Source organism: Ambystoma mexicanum, chromosome 9, assembly GCF_040938575.1.
Source record: "Ambystoma mexicanum isolate Mex_15411 chromosome 9, UKY_AmexF1_1, whole genome shotgun sequence".
NCBI classification, from domain to species: Eukaryota; Metazoa; Chordata; class Amphibia; order Caudata; family Ambystomatidae; genus Ambystoma; species Ambystoma mexicanum.
In genome coordinates this window covers 187,453,802-187,474,549 of record NC_090931.1, presented here as the reverse complement: position 1 = coordinate 187,474,549, position 20,748 = coordinate 187,453,802, and the positions used below count along the sequence as shown (strand labels likewise).

Here is a 20,748-nt window from a genome sequence, read left to right as displayed (position 1 = left end):
TCCATCACATTGGCTCTTGGTGAGTGTTGCCTAAGTGTTGAAGGTAGTGCAACCTATTGGGCAGGACCTGCAGTTCTTCCAGGCCAAGTGTGAAATAGTCATCCACTCTGGCTTTTAGGCTCACATCATATTGCATTCTGGTACTTGTGGTCATGTGTTTGTCAAATGTACAGGAATATATAACAGCATGTGCTCACAGTGCCAAGACTTACAGACCCTTATTTTGAGACCTCCTACTCAGCCTATTTTTACGAAAGACGAGCGCGCATGAAGTAGTTAGCTGAGACAAGCGCACATGGTGTAGTTAGCTGAGACGAGCGCGCATAGAGTAGTTAGCTGAGACAAGCGCACATGGAGTAGTTAGCTGAGACGAGCGCGCATAGAGTAGTTAGTTGAGACGAGCGCGCATTGATTCTGTTTGCAACACCAGCCTTAGAATGTTCCAAACCAGACGGTAGTTTGCATGCAGATTTCTGTTCTGCAGCAGAAGAGAACGCATGTATCCATGCATGCATGGAATCGATAGAGCATGAACCTTGCTATCAAGCAACAGAGCACTGTACAAAAAGGTTGGAGCAGCGAATACAGAGAGACGACGACTGGGAGAGCAGGGGGAGGGCAAGCCAATGAAAGGGTTGCCCCCAGTGGGCCAGGTGCATGTACACGTGGAACCGGTATGCTTATGTACGAATTCTGGCAGGGTCCTTTCTGGCCTTCAAACAGCCTTTACTTGTGTAATAGTAACATCTGTTATTTACAATGCAATGCAGTTAGCCAATATAAGGCACAGCCTCCGCCCTGGCTATGGGAGTGAGCAAAGAGAAATATCGAATTAATTACATCTCCTTTATTTTATTAGTGCCATTAAACTGGACCATTGTTCCAATGGTGTGTGCCCACCACGTGCAGCCCCGGAGGCCAACATACAAAACAAGGCCCGCAGCACCAACCACATACGCCTTAATGTCGCCTCTGATGCATGAGCGTGCATTTTATTGTGCACAAGGGCACAGCCACCGTTGCAGTGTGATATGATTCTAAAGATGCAGTGGTCATTCCCGTTCGCAGGTGCTTGTTTAGGCTACTACCCATTTTACCAAAAAAACTCGATTGAATGGTACAAATGGACTGATTTCAGCCAGTACCATTCGATCAACTTTTAAAAATACCGGACATGTAGAGCAGGGGTTACGTGGGAGTCCCCCGCTCCCCATATTTAAAATTTTTGGGCTTGGGGTTGCGGGAGTGTCCTCCGCTTCCTCAAAATTGGAGGCGGAGGACCGAAAAAGAAGGAAGAAAGGACCCTGCGGCGTTGGATCCGACCCACGTTAGAGGGACGGATCTGACGCCGCTGGGTTGCAGGGGAAACGGCGGCGAGCGAGCGGCTAAGTACGGGAGGGAATGTGGAGGTAGTGAAAGGTACATTTTGAGTTGTTTGGCAGAAGTGCAAAACGATTTACGGTGAAATTGACTGCGGTCAATTCTGCCGCGAATAATCACACTTCGGTCAAACAACCGCGATCCCTTGTTTAGTCCTGGTTTTTGCTTTGGGTGTTGTGACTTTTAGCCTGGGCATCCCATTACAAGTTTAGGACTTGAAATCTCATAATGCAAAGAAAAAAACAGGGCTGGACTATCACCCACAGATGGGGGCTGTCAAAAGAATGTCCATTCTTCACTTGAACCCATTGGCTGTCCCTGGCATGCCCTACAGGTCTGCTGATGTCAGCACATGCCACCGGGCCCCTAAAGCTGAGAGAAGTAGGGGGGACACAGAATTTCTTCATCAAGGGCGCACCACTCCCTAGTGTTGGAAATGTTCGAAAAACTCGCAAGATAACCAGTGCCAAGAGTCCTCCATGGGATATTTACTGCCCGCTGGTCTTTGGAATGTCTGATGTCTTGGATGAAAACTTGTGTTATCCATAAACAGCGAGTGCACTGAAAATACATGATGTGGAAACGCTCAACATTGGAACTCGTGTCGATATCAGGCAAGGATTCGTGTTCTGACTCTACTGTCCCGACTTTATGAAGTCAGGCCTCTTTAAATGTGATGCTTCAATCGTGAGCAATACAATAAGGCCTCGCCCTGAGGGTCATAAAACACAGGCTTTCTGTGCAGAGGGGACCTGGCCTAGCAGTTCGGGCTGGGCTGCCACTTTCGGTGGCGGCAGCTGCTGACTGATTTGCACATGGCTGGTCCCCTTTTGCAATGGCGCAGACGGGCTAAAAAACGGTGGTGTAGAAGGTTGCCCATAGCAATTTCCAGTGGTTTAGATTCATTCGAAACCTTCCACCCATCACTTTTGTGGTCTGTTTGTTTCTCCTTGTGAGAGAGGGTATGCCCGGACGTGGGTCCCTTGCTCGCTGCGCCACAGGGAACCAGGCTGCACCTCAATGAGGAGGCCCAACAAGGCCGAAACATGTCTGGGGTTGCTTGGTTTTCTGTGCAGAGGGGACCTGGACTAGCAGTTCGGGCTGGGCTGCTACCTTCGGTGGCGGCAGCTGCTGACTGATTTGCACATGGCTGGTCCCCTTTTGCACTGGCGCAGATGGGCTAAAAAACGGGTGTGGAAGGTTGCCCAGAGCAATTGCCAGTGGTTTAGATTCATTCGAAACCTTCCACCCATCACTTTTGTGGTCAGGTCATAAAACACAGCATATCTCCACAGAGGGGCAACAGTGACCCTGTAAAGGGGAGATGAGGGGGTTATGTAAGAGTGCCCCTCCACCTAATCAAGTAGTGCAATAGCGCCCCCCCCCAAGCTAAAAGAGGGGGCATCAACTCCATACACACACACTGGTGCTGCAACACCCCAGACACATGGAAAGGTGCATGCATGCATGTCTCGGGAGGACAGCTCAGAGGCAACCTGCTTGCCTTGGAAGCAAGACGACACGGAGCAACACAGGTTCGATCCCCTGGTCTGCGCTTTGAAACCTCTGGGCATTAAGCGCGTTATAAATAACCTACCATATCATATCATGCGAAATAGTACAGCGGGTGCATTGGTCCTGGCTGCCCTTGACGATTGGCACATCGCCTACACCAGTCTTCCCAGAATAGACATGGGCAGACTTCACAGTCTCCAGAACCAGGCAACCAACCTGTGTTTAAACCTCCGGAAACAGACTGGCCTTTAGGGAACTGCCAGTAGGCCTCTGCGCCCTGGGGCTCTTTCGTGGGGTATCACTTAATGTCCCCATAGGGAACGGGTTGGGCTTCCTGAAAATCTGTAATATGGGGCAACTTTGAAAATTGTGTCCGGGGCCTCCTTTGGTTTCTCAGTCCACCCCACCCCTGAAATCTCTCGGTTGTTGCCAGTGGAAGCCAGAGTCCGGTTCAAGATTCTCTGCACTGTCCACAAACTCTACTGAGCTAAGGTCATCAGCAGAGACTGACCCCTCTTGACCCTCGGCCACATGCCCATGAGTGCACAAGACCGTATCTGAATTGCCAACGAGCTTTCAAACACCTTACACAGAGTGCGATCACTGGGAGTCCAAGGCCCAAAACACGCACTCAAGCTTTATCTAACCGCAAAATGAAATCCCCGGAATTCCTAAAACTGTTTAAAACAGAACTGTTCGAACTGGCGTTTGCTGGAGAACTGGGCACGTAGAGGGTGCAATGAAGCGTGCTGCAGAGAGGAGCACTTCTGCGCACTGCCTTGGAGGCCAACTCCCTTTCGTTTACCCTACCCCCCCCCTCCCTTTCTGTAACACCTAGCACTGCGCGTTAGGTAGCCTGTCAGTACTGTACAAATCTCACAAATCAATCAAAAGTGCGTCTGCACACGGCAGTGGTGCAAAAGTGCTGCTCCTCCAGACGCCCGGCAGTTCTGCAATACTGCCCCTTCACACAAGACAGTTGGAACAAAAGTGTGCCTCCACGTGGTACGTGGTGCAATAGTGCATGTCTGCACTGCACCAAGCAATAGTGGAGCTCCGCCACACACAGTGGTGGTGCAATAGTGCGCCTACACACTAAACAGTGGTTCAAGAAGGCACCTCGCCACAAGGTATTGGGGGGAAAGCGCAGCTTCACCCTGGCACATTAGAGTGGTGAATTAGAGCAACCTCACATGGGACAGTGGTGCAAAAGTGGCAATGGTGTAATTGTTCAATGCTGCACATAGCAGTGATGCAACAGGACAGCTCGGCGGTAGGGCAGTAGTGTGATATTGAAGCTGCTTCACACACATGGCAGTGGGACAATAGCAGGTCTGCGCTCAGCAGGGATGCAAAAGTGCAGTTTCACCACACACGGTGCATTGCATTGATGCAATCGTTCATTGACACACGGGAGAGTGGTGAAATTGTGTACCACCACATCAGGCAGTCATTCAACAGTGCAGCTCCGCCGCACACTTGGCAGCAGTCCAGTGGTGCACATCAACTGTGAGCAGTGGTGCAAAAGTGCATTCCCCCACATTGGTGGAATAGTGCAGTTCATCCGCATACAGTTGTGTTGCAATTGTGCAGTGCCTTGCAGGATAGTGGGTAATAGTTCAGCACCTCCACGCTGCATAGAGGTGAACCTGTGCAGATGATGCACAGTGTTCTGTGGGGCGGCAGTGCTGCTCTGCCACACTTAGGACAGCACAGCATTAGTGTGCGCAGCCTATGCGAACAGGGCTGTGATAGTACAGGGCAGTGGTGAGACCGTGCCACTCAACACAGGCAACCGGTGAAGCGGTGCAGCTCTTCACACAGGTAGTGCAGTGCAATATTACACCTGCCACGATGCACAAGGGCCGCTTTGAGCGCTTTATAATGTTAAATACATAAATACAGGCGAATGGTATGATGAGTTTCCTACGAGGCAACAAGAGTGCAGCGCCATTACATAAGGAAAAAGGAGAGAGTGCAGCACGACCACGTGGAGACAGTTAACACAAATGGCAGTTCTGCAAAAGTGCAGTTCTGTATACAGGGGAGTGGTACAATGATTCATGTTCTGTGCATAAGACAGTCGTGCAATAGTGCAGCTCTCGCAGACATAGAGGTCGCGCCATAGTGTGTACCCACCCAAGACAGTGTGCAACAGCACAGCTCCTCCACACAAGGTACAGGCGCATCTGTACACCTACTGCATGAAAAACAATGGTGCACTCAGCGAACGGGTACAATGGTTCAGCTCTGCCACAAAGGCCAGTTGGGCAGTTGGGCAGTTGGGCAGTAGTGCAGATCTTCCACGAAGGGCAGCAGTGAAATGGTGCAGTTTCATCCAGGGCATCGAAGCTGTACTGCAGCAGCACACTGGGCAGATGTGGTGCAGTGAAGCACTGGAGCAAGGCAGTGCTAGAACCGTGCAGCTCCACACCGGGACAGGGTGCAGTAATGCAGATTTAAACAGGCAAGGGTGCAGTAGCAAGCCTACACGCAGGGCAATTATGTAGAACGGTGACTCTGGAGTATCAGCTATGGTGCAGTCTTAAGACTAATACCATCCAATAGTGCTGCAGTTGTACACATCACAGTGCTGCAGCCCTACACGGGGGAGTGAGCCAGTGCTGCAGCTCCATGCAGCACTGTGGTTACACGCTGAGCAGTACTGCTGCTTTACATAGGGCAGTAGTTGAGCTGGGGTGGCGCCAGGCTAGGGCTTGGGAGGGCTAAACCCGCCCTACTTTGACACAGCCAGCATCACTCTGATGTTATGCAATGCACGGGGCTCAGACAGCTAGAACCTGTCACATTTCTCACCCAGGAAAGCGTGCATTTACTTAAGCAAATACAATGCTCTCCGTGGTGAGAAAACAGTAATTGAAGTGAACATAGAGGCAGAGGACGGAGGACAAAAGCCTGCCCAGGGGATATCAGTAGACCCAACCCCCCTTATGTTACAGCTAAAGGCTTAACTGCTGGCTCAGCTTTTGCATGGCCCATGCAATCAATATTTACCATGAACTAAAAAATAAAATGTGTGTGCATGCAGGGATTGTATGTATGCGTGCAATCATGCATGTGAGGGAGTGTGTACGTGGTTATATGTTTGTCTGCAAGTGCACACCTATGAATGAATGCAGTGTGAATGGTGTACATGGGTGTGACTGCGTGTTAATGTGTGCACAGTCTAAATGTTCTGGGTGCTCGTGTGAATGACAGATCAGCTGTGTGGGTGCATATATCTATATCTCTGTGTGTATCCGTGTGTATGCCCGCTGGGGCCTGGGGAGGGACATTGGAGCATGAACATTTTTTAACAAGAGCATGGCATGTTTTACTGCCGTGTTTGGGCAAAGGAAAGCCAACTTGAGTGTTTTTATGTGATGGTGGGTTTGGAGGGGGCGTTGGGGGAATACCACTGTGCGGCTTGCCTGACTGGGTCCTACTGTGGCATGGAATGTTGTACTTGCATTAAGGGCAAAGCCAACATGAATGTTCTTACATGTGGAGGGCATGTTTCCTTATTTTGACTTGGCTTTTTATTTTACTGGTGTAAAGGTAAAAGGCAACATAGATATTCTTACATGGGGGAATATAACATGATTGCAACATAAGTGTTCTTATGTGGGGGATTTGTGTAATGAAATGCTATTGATATAGCGCTTTTTGCAAAAGCGCTGTACAGAGAACATGTTTACATAAAATGTATCACCCAACCGAAGTTTGCACGCTTTTAGTGAGCTTTATTGATTTTTTGCATTTATTGACAGCGCCCAAACTCGTAAGTATCACGGCGCTGGTACAACCTGATGAGCAGGGAAAACACAGTACAGTACAGAGTAAGAGAGAGATAGCAAGGTGCAAAAGCAACATAATAGTACAAGGTCCGTAGAGGAGGGTAGAGATCAGGGAGGTCACTTTGAAGTATGAAAGGCAGAGTTGGCCTTGCCCGGATTTGAACCTGCAAATCACACTTGGATTACAACAGCATGCGCTCATCCCGCTGAGCTTTTTTATGGGCTAGCCTGTAAGAGCATGTTTTCTTACTGAGGCATTGCAGTTTATTACTGGTGTTAAGGCAAAAGGCAACATAAGTATTCTTACATTGGGGTGGGGGCATTCATGCAGCTTGCAAGGCAATGTTTTTTTTTACTGTGGCATGACATTTTTTACTGCTGTTAGGGAGCTAATACAACCTGAGGGTTCTTATATGGGGAGTGGGGAATTTGTGTAGCCAGCAAGGATATATTTTCTTACTGTGGCATGGCTTTTTTTCACTGGCATTAAGGCAAAGCCAACAGGAGTATGTTCTTACCTGGGGATACTGGCATGTAATGGCAAAGCCAGCATAAACATGCTTCGTTATAGTATCCTTTCTGGCATTATGGACAAACATGAGTATTTTCCTATGTGGGAATAGTGGCATATATAGGTGCACTGTGTGAATGGACATGTGTGAGCAGAATCGATATGAAAATACTTTTTTGCATTTGCAGAGTACTGGCATATGGTGGACAAAGGCATTATGAAAATGTGTTTTAAAATGCTACTGTGCATTTTTGGTGGCTTGGCATATAACATACTTAGTATGTCTTACCTGGCAAAACCGATTGTAAACAGTGTGGCTTTTTACCTAATTTGTCACAGAAAGTGTACTGTAAAATGCACTATTCTAACCCATTATTTAAAATCTTTTCTCAAGGGGACAACACTCCCCTGGATTGGTTTGCCACCCTCACTACTCTCTGTCACTCCTGTGCATGCTGGGGGCAGAACAAGTCCTCTTCCTTCTACAGGCACTTCTTAGTGGGGCCTACTACCTCCAGGCCCCACTTATTACAGAATCATGGCTGCGCCTCTGGTGAGTTGGGGTGAAAGATGGATCTAAGTGGCCAAAGGTAGGCGTAATATCTGCTCAGTCTCCTGAGCTTGGGGAGGGGGCAGTAGGACGAGGCAGGGGGGACCAGTAGCACAATAGGTTTAATGTCCCGTCTCACTAACAGTTTTCAAATCTGCCATCCAGCCCCCCAAAAATGTTGAGGCTGGCTTTAACCCTGATCGAGTACTGCAGCTTCACACATGGTTGGACTGGCCCACAGGGAAACGTCCCAAAGTTGGCCTGGCAGACCAGTGTGGTCCATTTTTCTGGGTCAATGTGAGTGACTTAAATGATTATGCAGCTTATCGTTTTGACCAGTGGTGATGGTATAATGTTCTTCAAAGGGAAGCATTTCCCCACGAATTCTGCACATGAATGCACATCCAGATGCGACAGACCCATGCATTGCGGACACCCAGAGGCACACAGACCCATGCATTGCGGACACTCAGATGCATACAGTCCCATGCATTGTGGACACCCAGATGCATACAGTCCCACGCACTGCGGACACCCACATGCACACAGACTCATGCACTGCAGACACCCAGATGCCCACAAACCCATGCATTGCGGACACCCACATGCACACAGACCCATGCATTGCGGACACCCAGATGCATACAGACCTGTGCATTGCGGACACCCAGATGCACACAGACCCATGCATTGCTGACACCCAGATGCCCACAAACCCATGCATTGCGGACACCCACATGCACACAGACCCATGCATTGCGGACACCCAGATGCATACAGTCCCATGCATTGTGGACACCCAGATGCATACAGTCCCACGCACTGCGGACGCCCACATGCACACAGACTCATGCACAGCAGATACCCAGATGTCCACAGACCCATGCATTATGGACACAAAGATGCACACAGACCCATGCATTGCGGACACCCAGATGCACGCAGACCTGTGCATTGTGGACACCCAGATGCACACAGACCCATGCATTGCGCACACCCAGATGTACACAGACCCATGCATTGCGGACACCCACATGCACACAGACCCACGCTTTGTAGACACCCAGATGCACACAGACCCATGCATTGTGGACACCCAGATGCACACAGACCCACACATTGCAGACACCCAGATGCACACAGACCTGCGCATTGTGGACACCCTGATGCACACAGACCTGCGCATTGCGGACACCATTATGCACACAGAACCATGAATTGCGGACACCCAGATGCATACAGATCCGAGCATTGTGGACACCCAGATGCACACAGACCCATACATTGTGGACACCCAGATGCACAGAAACCCATGCATTGCGGACACCCAGATGCACACAGACCCACGCATTGTGGTTATTAATGTGCCCCACTTGTTTGGTGTCCAATGTTATTTGTTCCCCCATTTCGAGTGCACCTTAACACAGACGAGTGCTTGAGTAGTGCATGCTCACACAGGAGAGTGCTTGAGTGGTGCATGCTCACACAGGAGAGTGCTTGAGTAGTGTATGCTCACACGGGAGAGTGCTTGAGTAGTGCATGCTCACACTGAACAGCCGTGCAGTACTTTGGCTCCACACAGAAGAGTGATGCTGGAGTACTGCTCAAGCCTCTATTCCGGGTAGTGGTCCTGTACTGCGGCTCCACATGAGAGTAATGCAGTACTGCTGCTCCAGCCTCCACCCGGGCAGTGGTGCAGTAACACTGCTCCAGCCTCCACCTGGACAGTGGTGCAGTACTGCTGCTCCAACCTCCACCCGGGCAGTAGTGCAGTACTGCTGCTCCAGCCTCCACCCGGGCAGTAGTGCAGTACTGCTGCTTCAGCCACCACCCGGGCAGTGGTGCATACTGCTGCTCCAGCCTCCACCCGGGCAGTGATGCATTACTGCTGCTCCAGCCTCCACCCGGAGAGTGGTGCAGCACTGTTACTCCAGCCTCCACCCGGAGAGTGGTGCAGTGCGGCTGCTCCAGCCTCCACCTGGAGAGTAGTGCAGTACTGCTGCTCCAATCTCTATCCGGGCAGAGGTGCAGTACTACTGCTCCAGTCTCCACCAAGAGCAGTGAAGCAGTAACACCGCTCCAGCCTCCACCCGGGCAGTGGTGCAGTACTGCTACTCTAGTCACTACCCGGGCCTTAGTGCAGTATTGCTGCTCCAGCCTCCACCCAGGAAGTGGTGCAGTGCTGCTGCTCCAGCTTCCTCCCAGAGAGTGGTGCAGTACTGCTGCTCCATCCTCCACCCGGGCAGTGGTGCATTACTGCTCCTACAGCCTACACCTGGGCAGTGGTGCATTACTGCTGCTCCATCCTCCACCCGGGCAGTGGTGCAGTACTGCTGTTCCATCCTCCAACCGGCAGTGGTGCAGTACTACTGCTCCAGCCTCCACCCAGGCAGTGGTGCATACTGCTGCTCCAGTCTCCACCCGGGCAGTGGTGCAGTAACACTGCTCTAGCCTCCACCAGGGCAGTGGTGCAGTACTGCTGCTCCAGTCTCTACCCAGGCAGGGGTGCAGTACTGCTGCTCCAGCCTCCACCCGGGCAGTGGTGCATTACAGCTGCTCCATTCTCCACCCGGGCAGTGGTGTAGTACTTCTGCTCCAATATCTACCCAGGCAGTGGTGCAGTACTGCTGCTCCAGCCTCCACCTGGGCAGTGGTGCAGTACTGTGCACCAGCCTCCACCCAGGCAGTGGTACAGTACTGGTGCTCCAGTCTCCACCTGGGCAGTGGTGCATTACTGCTGCTCCAGCCTCCACCTGGGCAGTGGTGCAGTACTGCTGCTCCAGCCTCCACCCACCCGGGCAGTGGTGCAGTGCTGATGCTCCAACCTCCACCCGGGCAGTGGTGCATTACTGCTGCTCCCGCCTCCACCCGGGCAGTGGTGCAGTGCTGCTGCTCCAGCCTCCACCCAGGCAGTGGTGCATTACTGCTGCTCCAGCTTCCTCCCAGAGAGTGGTGCAGTACTGCTGCTCCATCCTCCACCCGGGCAGTGGTGCATTACTGCTCCTCCAGCCTACACCTGGGCAGTGGTGCATTACTGCTGCTCCATCCTCCACCCGGGCAGTGGTGCAGTACTGCTGTTCCAGCCTCCACCCGGGCAGTGGTGCAGTACTACTGCTCCAGCCTCCACCCAGGCAGTGGTGCATACTGCTGCTACAGCCTCCACCCGGGCAGTGGTGCAGTAACACTGCTCGAGCCTCCACCAGGGCAGTGATGCAGTACTGCTGCTCCACTCTCTACCCAGGCAGGGGTGCAGTACTGCTGCTCCAGCCTCCACCCGGGCAGTGGTGCATTACAGCTGCTCCATTCTCCACCCGGGCAGTGGTGTAGTACTTCTGCTCCAATCTCTACCCAGGCAGTGGTGCAGTACTGCTGCTCCAGCCTCCACCTGGGCAGTGGTGCAGTACTGTGCACCAGCCTCCACCCAGGCAGTGGTACAGTACTGGTGCTCCAGTCTCCACCTGGGCAGTGGTGCATTACTGCTGTTCCAGCCTCCACCTGGGCAGTGGTGCAGTACTGCTGCTCCAGCCTCCACCCACCCGGGCAGTGGTGCAGTGCTGATGCTCCAACCTCCACCCGGGCTGTGGTGCATTACTGCTGCTCCCGCCTCCACCCGGGCAGTGGTGCAGTGCTGCTGCTCCAGCCTCCACCCAGGCAGTGGTGCATTACTGCTGCTCCAGCTTCCTCCCAGAGAGTGGTGCAGTACTGCTGCTCCATCCTCCACCCGGGCAGTGGTGCATTACTGCTCCTCCAGCCTACACCTGGGCAGTGGTGCATTACTGCTGCTCCATCCTCCACCCGGGCAGTGGTGCAGTACTGCTGTTCCAGCCTCCACCCGGGCAGTGGTGCAGTACTACTGCTCCAGCCTCCACCCAGGCAGTGGTGCATACTGCTGCTCCAGCCTCCACCCGGGCAGTGGTGCAGTAACACTGCTCGAGCCTCCACCAGGGCAGTGGTGCAGTACTGCTGCTCCAGTCTCTACCCAGGCAGGGGTGCAGTACTGCTGCTCCATTCTCCACCCGGGCAGTGGTGCAGTACTGTGCACCAGCCTCCACCCAGGCAGTGGTACAGTACTGGTGCTCCAGTCTACACCTGGGCAGTGGTGCATTACTGCTGTTCCAGCCTCCTCCTGGACAGTGGTGCAGTACTACTGCTCCAGCCTCCACCCAGGCAGTGGTGCATACTGCTGCTCCAGCCTCCACCCGGGCAGTGGTGCAGTAACACTGCTCGAGCCTCCACCAGGGCTGTGGTGCAGTACTGCTGCTCCAATCTCTACCCAGGCAGTGGTGCAGTACTGCTGCTCCAGCCTCCACCTGGGCAGTGGTGCAGTACTGTGCACCAGCCTCCACCCAGGCAGTGGTACAGTACTGGTGCTCCAGTCTACACCTGGGCAGTGGTGCATTACTGCTGTTCCAGCCTCCACCTGGACAGTGGTGCAGTACTGCTGCTCCAGCCTCCACCCACCCGAGCAGTGGTGCAGTGCTGATGCTCCAACCTCCACCCGGGCTGTGGTGCATTACTGGTGCTCCCGCCTCCACCCGGGCAGTGGTGCAGTGCTGCTGCTCCAGCCTCCACCCAGGCAGTGGTGCATTACTGCTGCTCCAGTCTCCACCCGGGCAGTGGTGCAGTACTGGTGCACCAGCCTCCACCCAGGCAGTGGTACAGGAATGGTGCTCAAGTCTCCACCCGGGCAGTGGTGCATTTCTGCTTCTCCAGCCTCCACCTGGGCAGTGGTGCAGTACTCGTGCTCCAGCCTCCACCAGGGCAGTGGAGCAGTACTGCTGCTCCAGCCTCCACCCACCCGGGCAGTGGTGCAGTGCTGCTGCTCCAGCCTCCACCCGGGCAGTGTTGCATTACTGCTGCTCCCACCTCCACCTGGGCAGTGGTGCAGTGCTGCTGCTCCAGCCTCCACCCGGGCAGTGGTGCATTACTGCTGCTCCAGCCTCAACCTGGGCAGTGGTGCAGTACTGCTGTTCCAGCCTCCACCCAGGCAGTGGTGCAGTACTGCTGCTCCAGTCTCTACCCAGGCAGTGATGCAGTATTGCTGCTCCAGCCTCCACCCAGGCAGTGGTGCATACTGCTGCTCCAGCCTCCACCCGGGCAGTGGTGCAGTAACACTGCTCCAGCCTCCTCCAGGGCAGTGGTGCAGTACTGCTTCTCCAGTCGCTACCCAGGCAGTGGTGCAGTACTGCTGCTCCAGCCTCCACCTGGGCAGTGGTGCATTACTGCTGCTCCATTCTCCACCCCGGAAGTGGTGCAGTACTGCTGCTCCAGTCTCTACCCAGGCAGTGGTGCAGTACTGCTGCTCCAGCCTCCACCTGGCGAGTGGTGCAGTACTGGTGCGCCAGCCTCCACGCAGGCAGTGGTGCATTACTGCTGCTCCAGCCTCCACTAGGGCAGTGGTCCAGTACTGCTGCTCCAGCCTCCACCCGGGCAGTGATGCATTACTGCTGCTCCCGCCTCCACCCGAGCAGTGGTGCATTACTGCTGCTCCAGCCTCTACCTGGGCAGTGGTGCAGTACTGCTGCCCCAGCCTCCACCCAGGCAGTGATGCAGTACTGGTGCTCCAGCCTCCACCCGGGCAGTGGTGCAGTACTGCTGCTCCAGCCTCCACCTGGGCAGTGACCCGGGCAGTGGTGCAGTACTGGGTTGTGGAGTTGTCCGTAGGTCACACTTGTACAGCGTCCAACCACGATCCTGGCGTGTGAGCGCGACGCCTTATTGTCGTATGTCGCAGGCATGCAACGGGGAAGAGGGGGCTCCCCTCTGGCTGTTTATGTCACAGGCCTTTGCTGCGGAGTAGGGGCCGGGGGCTATTCCTAGCGGTGTATTCATGTATGCACTGTGTTTTGCACTTACACATTGAAGCCGATGTACGCAGACAGCGCTGTCCCGGTCCCTGCCCCCACCCCTTTTGAAGGGCGATGGGGGCGCTCCCTCGTTCTGAGGGCTGCGGATAACCTCCCCCGCCCCTCCCTTCCCCCAGCAGTGCACTGATATATATTTCGCTGACTGTTTTCTGCCCACTTACCCCAGCAGATGATGGTGGCCAACGCCAGGAGGCCGGAGGCACTCCTTGTCCCCATGGATGCGCCGCTCGATGCCCGATTCGATGCGCTATAAGCCCGACTGGGAATTTTCTGGGGAGCTGTCTTATTTCCCAGCCCCGGATAAAGCATGAAACATGGCGGGGCCTGGCGCTGCCGGCACTGGGGGGATGGGGGTGGGTGGGCAGCTGTTCTGTGGTTGGCGGAACCCGCGTATCCCGGCGCGGGAGGGCAGAAAATGCGCATTGTGCGCAGGGTGGGAACCGGTTACAGACCAGGGAAAAGCGCCGTTCTGCTATCAGCAATAAGACGCGAATAGGGACTCTCCAGCGAAAGATGCGCACAATAGCCGGCCTCGGGCATTTCAGTATAAACGGCCGAGAAGGCGGCTACTGCACGCAGAGGCATGAGAGAGCGCCTGCCGGGCACCGAAGGTGTGCCAGGCGAGGTCATTCGAACAGAACGGAGGGCATCTAGGGTGCATGGAGAACTCCCCCCAACCCCCGGACATGCATTTTTCACATCATTTGAGCATATCTGAGGCAGGATGGAAAAGGCGTGGCCGCACCAGAAATGGAACTTGTGACGTGAAGGTTCTCACGCAGGGCCGCCCGAAAATGTGCAGGAGCCCTCTTGCCTTCACCTGGGAAGACCGGGCTGAAGCACCTGTGGGGTGCATAGATTATACACGAGGGATAAAGGAATGCAGGGAGGGGATTAATAGCTGCAGCTCATCACCAGGAAGCCAGCCAGAGAGGAACTGAAACACTAAGGGCGCGATTCAGGGGAAACTTAAGTGTGCATTGATCCCGCAAAGTCACCGCAACGAGAACGGCTTTGCGCATCCTTGCATGCATACAATTTTGTGCGTGCTCCGCGTATTCATGGAATTGTAATTGTAATTGTTTATTTATACAGCGCTCCTACACAGGTGGAGTGCTTCAATGTGCTTCAAGGGGGGAAGGGAACAAGGGAGTACAGTAATCATTCTTAGGCCTTGAAATTTACAAATGATCTAAACAGAAAACTAACATACTAGGCCTGACGACATTTCTCCTAGTGCAAGTGCATGAACCGGAACGCCCCCGACACCCCCCCACACAAAGCAAATACAGCCACATACACCTACCTTTGCGGGCTCCTCAGCTGCAAACTCATGCACCCCGATTATACTGCATGGGGCCCCCCGCAACCAAGTCAGCACCCCAGCGACACTGCATGGGTTCACCCGTAGCTGTTACCAGCACCCTGATAACAGGCGTACCATTTTCCGTAACTCAGGTAATTCTCCCGTTAATCTGCATGCAAACCCATGTAAACCGTGGCTGCTCCCCACTACTCTGCATACGCGCCCCCTAACTGCGAATGGCACCCCAACTGCATGCACACACCCCTAACTTTCCGATCATACCCTACCTTTGCGCGGTAATTTCGGTACGATTGGGGCCTTGCGCCTGCTTACACATGGCGGTGTGATCGGCAGAGGCGCAGACAGGGTAGGGTCTGAGCAGGCATGGCCCACCCAAAATCTGTAAATGCCCACTCAGCAGCGCTGTGTGGGCATTTACAGATGTTAATGTCACTGCGTTGGCCCCAACTACATTAGCTTTGGGCCCCACTTGTTAGACCATCCAGGTTACGCCTCTGGTGATCGGGAGCTTTGACTTGATGTTGCGCAGTCAGATCAATGAATACGCTTGATTTTGCATGTAACTGGGCATGCGATTTCCTCGTGCAGGCCATCCCTCGACACGCCTGCGTAATGCCTTGTTCTTCCTCATTCTGTGCAGAGAAGGGGGAATATGCATGTTCGGCCCCCTCTTTATTTCTCTGCGCAGGCCCGGCCCACACTCTATGTGGAGTCTCTCACAAGGCACTCGACTGCTCGCAGAGGCGTGCCGAACCTGCGCAAAATCCTCGCAAGTTCCGGAAGAGTCCAGCAAAGTCGATTTCATTAATGGACAGAGAGGGTTCTGCCCGGAGAATTGCCTGCAAAGACACTATTTACCAAGCAATATATTCCACGAATCAGGGCCTTAATGTCTGTTAAGCTCTTTGTCAGCAAGATGCTAAGTAGTGGGAACCGTAGGTAAAAAAAGTAGGTGCGAAAACGCTGCTAAATAATACAGGACCCAGGGAGGGGATGACTGAAGTTGTCAGCAAAGTCCGCCTGTAATGTGGGGGTTCAAAAGAGCACATTTAATGTACGAATTAAAGAAGTATTTTGCTTTGTGAGAAGACCGCCAATCTGGGGACAGCTGCCCTGGTGCCCACATGAAGCTCTAGGCCCATTTGAACTGAAAGGCCCTGGCACCGTCCCTGTTCACATGGACCTCCGCAGCATGTGCGGCAGTAAGCCACTGAGCTTGCATGCTGACCTTGAAAAACCTGTGAAGAACAGGTTAATCAGAGACCTCCTTAGCACGTGCGTTAACCCATCAAGCAAATATACTGGGATATACTACAGATTACACACAGGTTTCTGAAGCGGGTGCATTGGCATGCAGAGCTATATATAGTACTTGGGCTGGGTCCCCAGATCACACACAAAATGCAGCATCAGGCGCATGAACCCGATGAGTTATATTGCTTGGTTTGGAGCCACTGATCAGTAGGTTACACACAGATGTCTGCAGCAGCCACACTAGGACACAAAAGGAAGGACACACTCTATGTCAGACACAACCTCTAGACAGCATGAAAGAATTTAAATTGGTGCAGGATAAAAAATAGCATTATTTTGCGGCAGTTTTTGTGTGTGCATAACGAGGAACAGAGCAAAATGTTTGACTCCAATTCATAATAAGTAGCAAACTGGGCCTAAATCAATCCAGGCCCTCGTGCAAAATAGCCCTGTAGGCTGAGCTGTTCTACCTGTCATTGGATCCCAAGGATGCGGAGTCTCTGCTATCTGTTTGTCTGCTCTTTGAGATAGTTCAGCAAGTTTAGGGCTCACTCCCGAATTGTGTGTGCTAGCTGAAGTCACCAGAGTGAACACTACTAGAGCAGACTCATCCTTTCCAGCTCAAATAGTACATGAATGCAGTCATCATATTAGCCCTGCGAGGTAAGTGCTTGTGTGTGGCATCTATGTGCGGTCTACAGCCACGGATTTCCATCCCACCATCGGCTGACTCAGCCTTCCATTCTTCTGAGGTTGAATACAGTGGGCCCAGATGGTACAGCACTGCGACAATGTTGATCATACCGTAAAACCTGGGTCAAAATCACTGTAAATAGAGTTGGAATCGAGTGGGTCAATGTAATGTAGCAGCCTCCATTTCTTAAGACAAATTGGAGACAGGCGACAGCATCCCATACATGACGGATCTTGCACGCTCCTTCATAAGAGCATAATTTGTCAACAATATAGAAATGTACATATAATGCCTATGGATCATGGGATGTAGATACAGCGGACAACCCCTTTGTTTTAAAAGGGAGTGCCTGCTTTGGATGCAAATCGTATCAACTCAAAAATTGTAGAAAAAAGTAAATAAAAAAGTAGCAAAATCTACAACTAGATGATTGGATGTCTTTGTAAAGAATTAAATAAAAGATCATTAAAAAGAATACATGTGTCTCACAGAGAGTGAGACAAAGCCGATTCCTGTATTCCCTGATAGTAGTCCTTCCAAAAAGATTAAACAACTTGTATAAATAATAATAAAATAAATTAACAGGAAATGACATGCAATTACCTTGGGGTAGTGTTATAAAGCACAACGATTACCAGTAGGGCTTCGAATTTCCTTAACACCCACATTATGCAAAGACTGTAAAGAATTCCAACAGCGATGGGGTCAGATTCCAAATCAGGGTTCATTGGATCACATACTTCTAACAATCCAGGGGTTATCCAAAAATGTAGACGTATTAGACAAGGACGATGCAGACATCAAATCAGAATTGATTGGTTCGATCGGCTATCCAGAAATGAATAAAATACTGGAAGAAGTCAACAGCAATCCAGAAGAACAATGAAATTAATTGGAACAGGAACACACCTGACAATTTCACAGAGATACCTACGACTACCTTAATGAAGAGGTGTATACTTGGATGAATTAGTACAAACAAATTCCCTCCAGGGCAGCAAACATAGCAGCTCCTCCGATTTTGCTAGCTCTGACTCTGACACAATATAAACAGATGGATTAAAGGTCAGAGACATCAACAAGACACTGAGTCCGTCAGGCAAACTGGGGATTGTAGTTCTAAAACACTCCTACTGTGAAAACAAAAAGAAGATATTGAGGCTGAGTACCCCAAAAGGAAATACACCAAACGTGGGTTACAAAGGAACATACAAAAGATCTCTATTTTATACTGAACAGTTTCAAAGGACAAAGCAACAGATAGCTATCGGCCCTCAGTACAACACAGTGAACTCCAGCTCGGTTTGGTGTGCTCAGTGAGTGCGACTGTACATTAGAATAGTCACACTTTTTATACCCTCGAAATCATGATGTTCAACCCACTTCCAAGTTAATACAAGTTAATACATTACGGATCTAGGGTTCATGCCGAGTTCGTACATCTATACGTTTAGGGTTTACCTTTAATATATTCACTAACAGATTACAATAGCAACAGTTTATTTTAGGATTTCTCGTAGAGCCTTCTTAAACAGTTTTATACAATGCAGTCAAACAAGTGTTCACATTTCGGTATTTGAATACATTGTGTTTAACATATGCTCGTGGATTAGCTTCGTTGGCGCAAGTAATCCTCTACACACAGGTCAGCGAAGGACAAGGTCTCAGTTCATGACCCTAACATGTTGCCTGCAGGCAAGTTACACATTAGTTTATACACAGAGGTCACGACGGCCATGTTACATTCAGAATGACATTGTCCACCATCTTAGAACACAGGGTGACTTTAAAGAGGAGAACTTAAAATGGTGGATAGACCTAAAATGGCGGCTTACACTGATCTAAGGTCAAGACCTTGCAACGCGGATTTCGTCGTAAGTGGCTTATAAGCAGCTTGGCGTAGGCCAATATACATATATTCATACAGTATAGGAGGCACGATATGATTTTCCCCGTTCGACAAACCCTCCTTTTGGCCTATGCCAAGCACTAAACAACTTCTGGTCACTTTACGAACAACTCCACGTCTCAACATCCATGCACCCTGAATCACTGTCAGAAATATCTATTGCCATTAGATCGTCTATCAAAATCTCTTCCAGCACATACTGTTTGGAACTCTTATTTGGGGCGTATAACTTGTGTCCTAATGTACCTATCGCCTGTGCGCAACATCCCCCTAGCATCGAGCATATACTAGGTAAACACTGTATACAGCAACAATGAAACAACAGAATTCCCAAAATGATCAGCAAGACTGAAAGCACCTTCCAACCCCAAGATCGCAAGAAGTCCCAGAACCAAGCGCTAAGATCCCAAATTCCCTCGGGAACATGCACTTCTGAACTAAGGACGTGCAGATTCTGTATTGCCTTGAAGATAGTTGGGGAGGAATCTGGCACGAAAACACAGCAAGCGGACCCCACCAATTTACACACTCCACCACGTTCAGCCAGAATGACATCTAATGCCATCCGGCTCTGAAGTGCTACTAATCTTATTGCTTTCGGTTCTAATGTCATGTTATAGAGTATGTCCGTGGTCCGGTTGATGGTTCTCTCCAGTGCTCTCGCTAGTCTCCTGATGTCTTCAGAGGTTGCTATTTGTCCCAAAAATGGCACAAAGGATTTCACTACGTCTCCCAGAACCTGTGCTGGAGTGTCACCATTCTCGTCCCATCGTGGACAAGCCTTTAAAACCTCTACAGTACTGGCAATGAATACCCCGGGTAACAGGATGCCTAAATAACACGTTCCCTGCCAGTCCCTGGGTAACCATGGAAATGCTACATTACCGTAAACAAAGTAGACAGGTTCGCCTACATACAAAGGTCTGTCTTCCCCAGTCAAATTCGCAACGTTGGCACAACCTCTAAAATTTCCCATTGACTGAGTGCCATTCCTCTGTATGCAGAAAGAAACTGAATCAGGGCTATGGTTAACAGTGTAAGAAGGAGGCATGGCATCCTTATTGCCTATAGGAGCCATCTTAAAAGAAATCAAAGACTGAAAAGGACGAGACGGTCTATCAGAAGGCCTAATAGAAGCAACGTTGAGCTTGCTCCTATTTGCGAAAAGCGAGCATCCCAAGGGCGTAAGAACACGTCTCTCAAAACTATTCAAAATAGTACCATCAAAGTTCCCCGAGATGCTATCATTCCATCGGCCAAAGAATAGTGCTCTAAGAGAGGCATAACAAGCAGTTGTCAAAGGTAAAGGATGAATATACCAACCTAGCCCCTTATCCCCGTGTTGCGGTAAATGCGAACAGACCCAACAGTTGGATTTATTAAAAATGGCATGTGTAGCATTCATGATAAGTAACAATGTATTATTATAATATCTCTGTCTATGCTGAGAGTCTCTAGGAGATAAAGTATACAGATGCACAAAAGGAGTAGGGACAGTGGGCACATTTTCAGTCGGTAACAAGGTTTCGAATGGATGCACTTCTTCCAGGTACCAAAAGCTTAACACAGTTACTATTATAAAACCAATTGACATTATAAAAAGACAGTGGTACGTTTTCGGGGCCCAAACAGTTTGTCCATTCTCAATTCTGGTCACACGGTCATTTATCAGTCCTGTATGAGCGGTAGCGGTTGCAGGCATTGCAGTCTTCAAACAAAAAACCCCAATGTTTTTTGCTGGCGACCTCCTAGCAGAGCGATTTCTTAGTCCTTCCACAACCCTAGCCAACAGAATCCCCTTTTTCAAACAATTACTTGGGCAAAAGCAAGCCCTCAATGATTTTCCTTCCTTCTTCGAATGCACAGCCGAACCGTGCCGTAAGTCTGTTTCCTTGGACGCAAATTGTACCTCTTTGCCCCCGGTACTGATTGATCTGAGAACAA

At 51.1% G+C, this 20,748-nt stretch overlaps 1 protein-coding gene and 1 long non-coding RNA gene across 4 annotated transcripts in view; one reads left to right on the top strand and one right to left on the bottom strand.

Annotated features, from left to right (window-relative positions):
- Positions 1-13,976, bottom strand: part of SCN2B (sodium voltage-gated channel beta subunit 2) — a 132,345-nt gene extending 118,369 nt beyond the window's left edge. Inside the window, exon 1 of one of the 3 annotated variants that reach the window (XM_069614451.1) lies at positions 13,782-13,976. In XM_069614451.1, coding sequence (XP_069470552.1) covers positions 13,782-13,929 — 148 coding nt within the window. In that variant the 5' untranslated portion in view covers positions 13,930-13,976. The remainder of the gene's footprint in view (positions 1-13,781) is intronic. The other 2 variants (XM_069614449.1, XM_069614450.1) reach the window with 2 other exon arrangements.
- The window catches only part of LOC138487849 (uncharacterized), a 291,561-nt gene that overhangs the window by 211,070 nt on the left and 59,743 nt on the right, over positions 1-20,748 (top strand). The gene's annotated exons all lie outside the window — the stretch shown is intronic.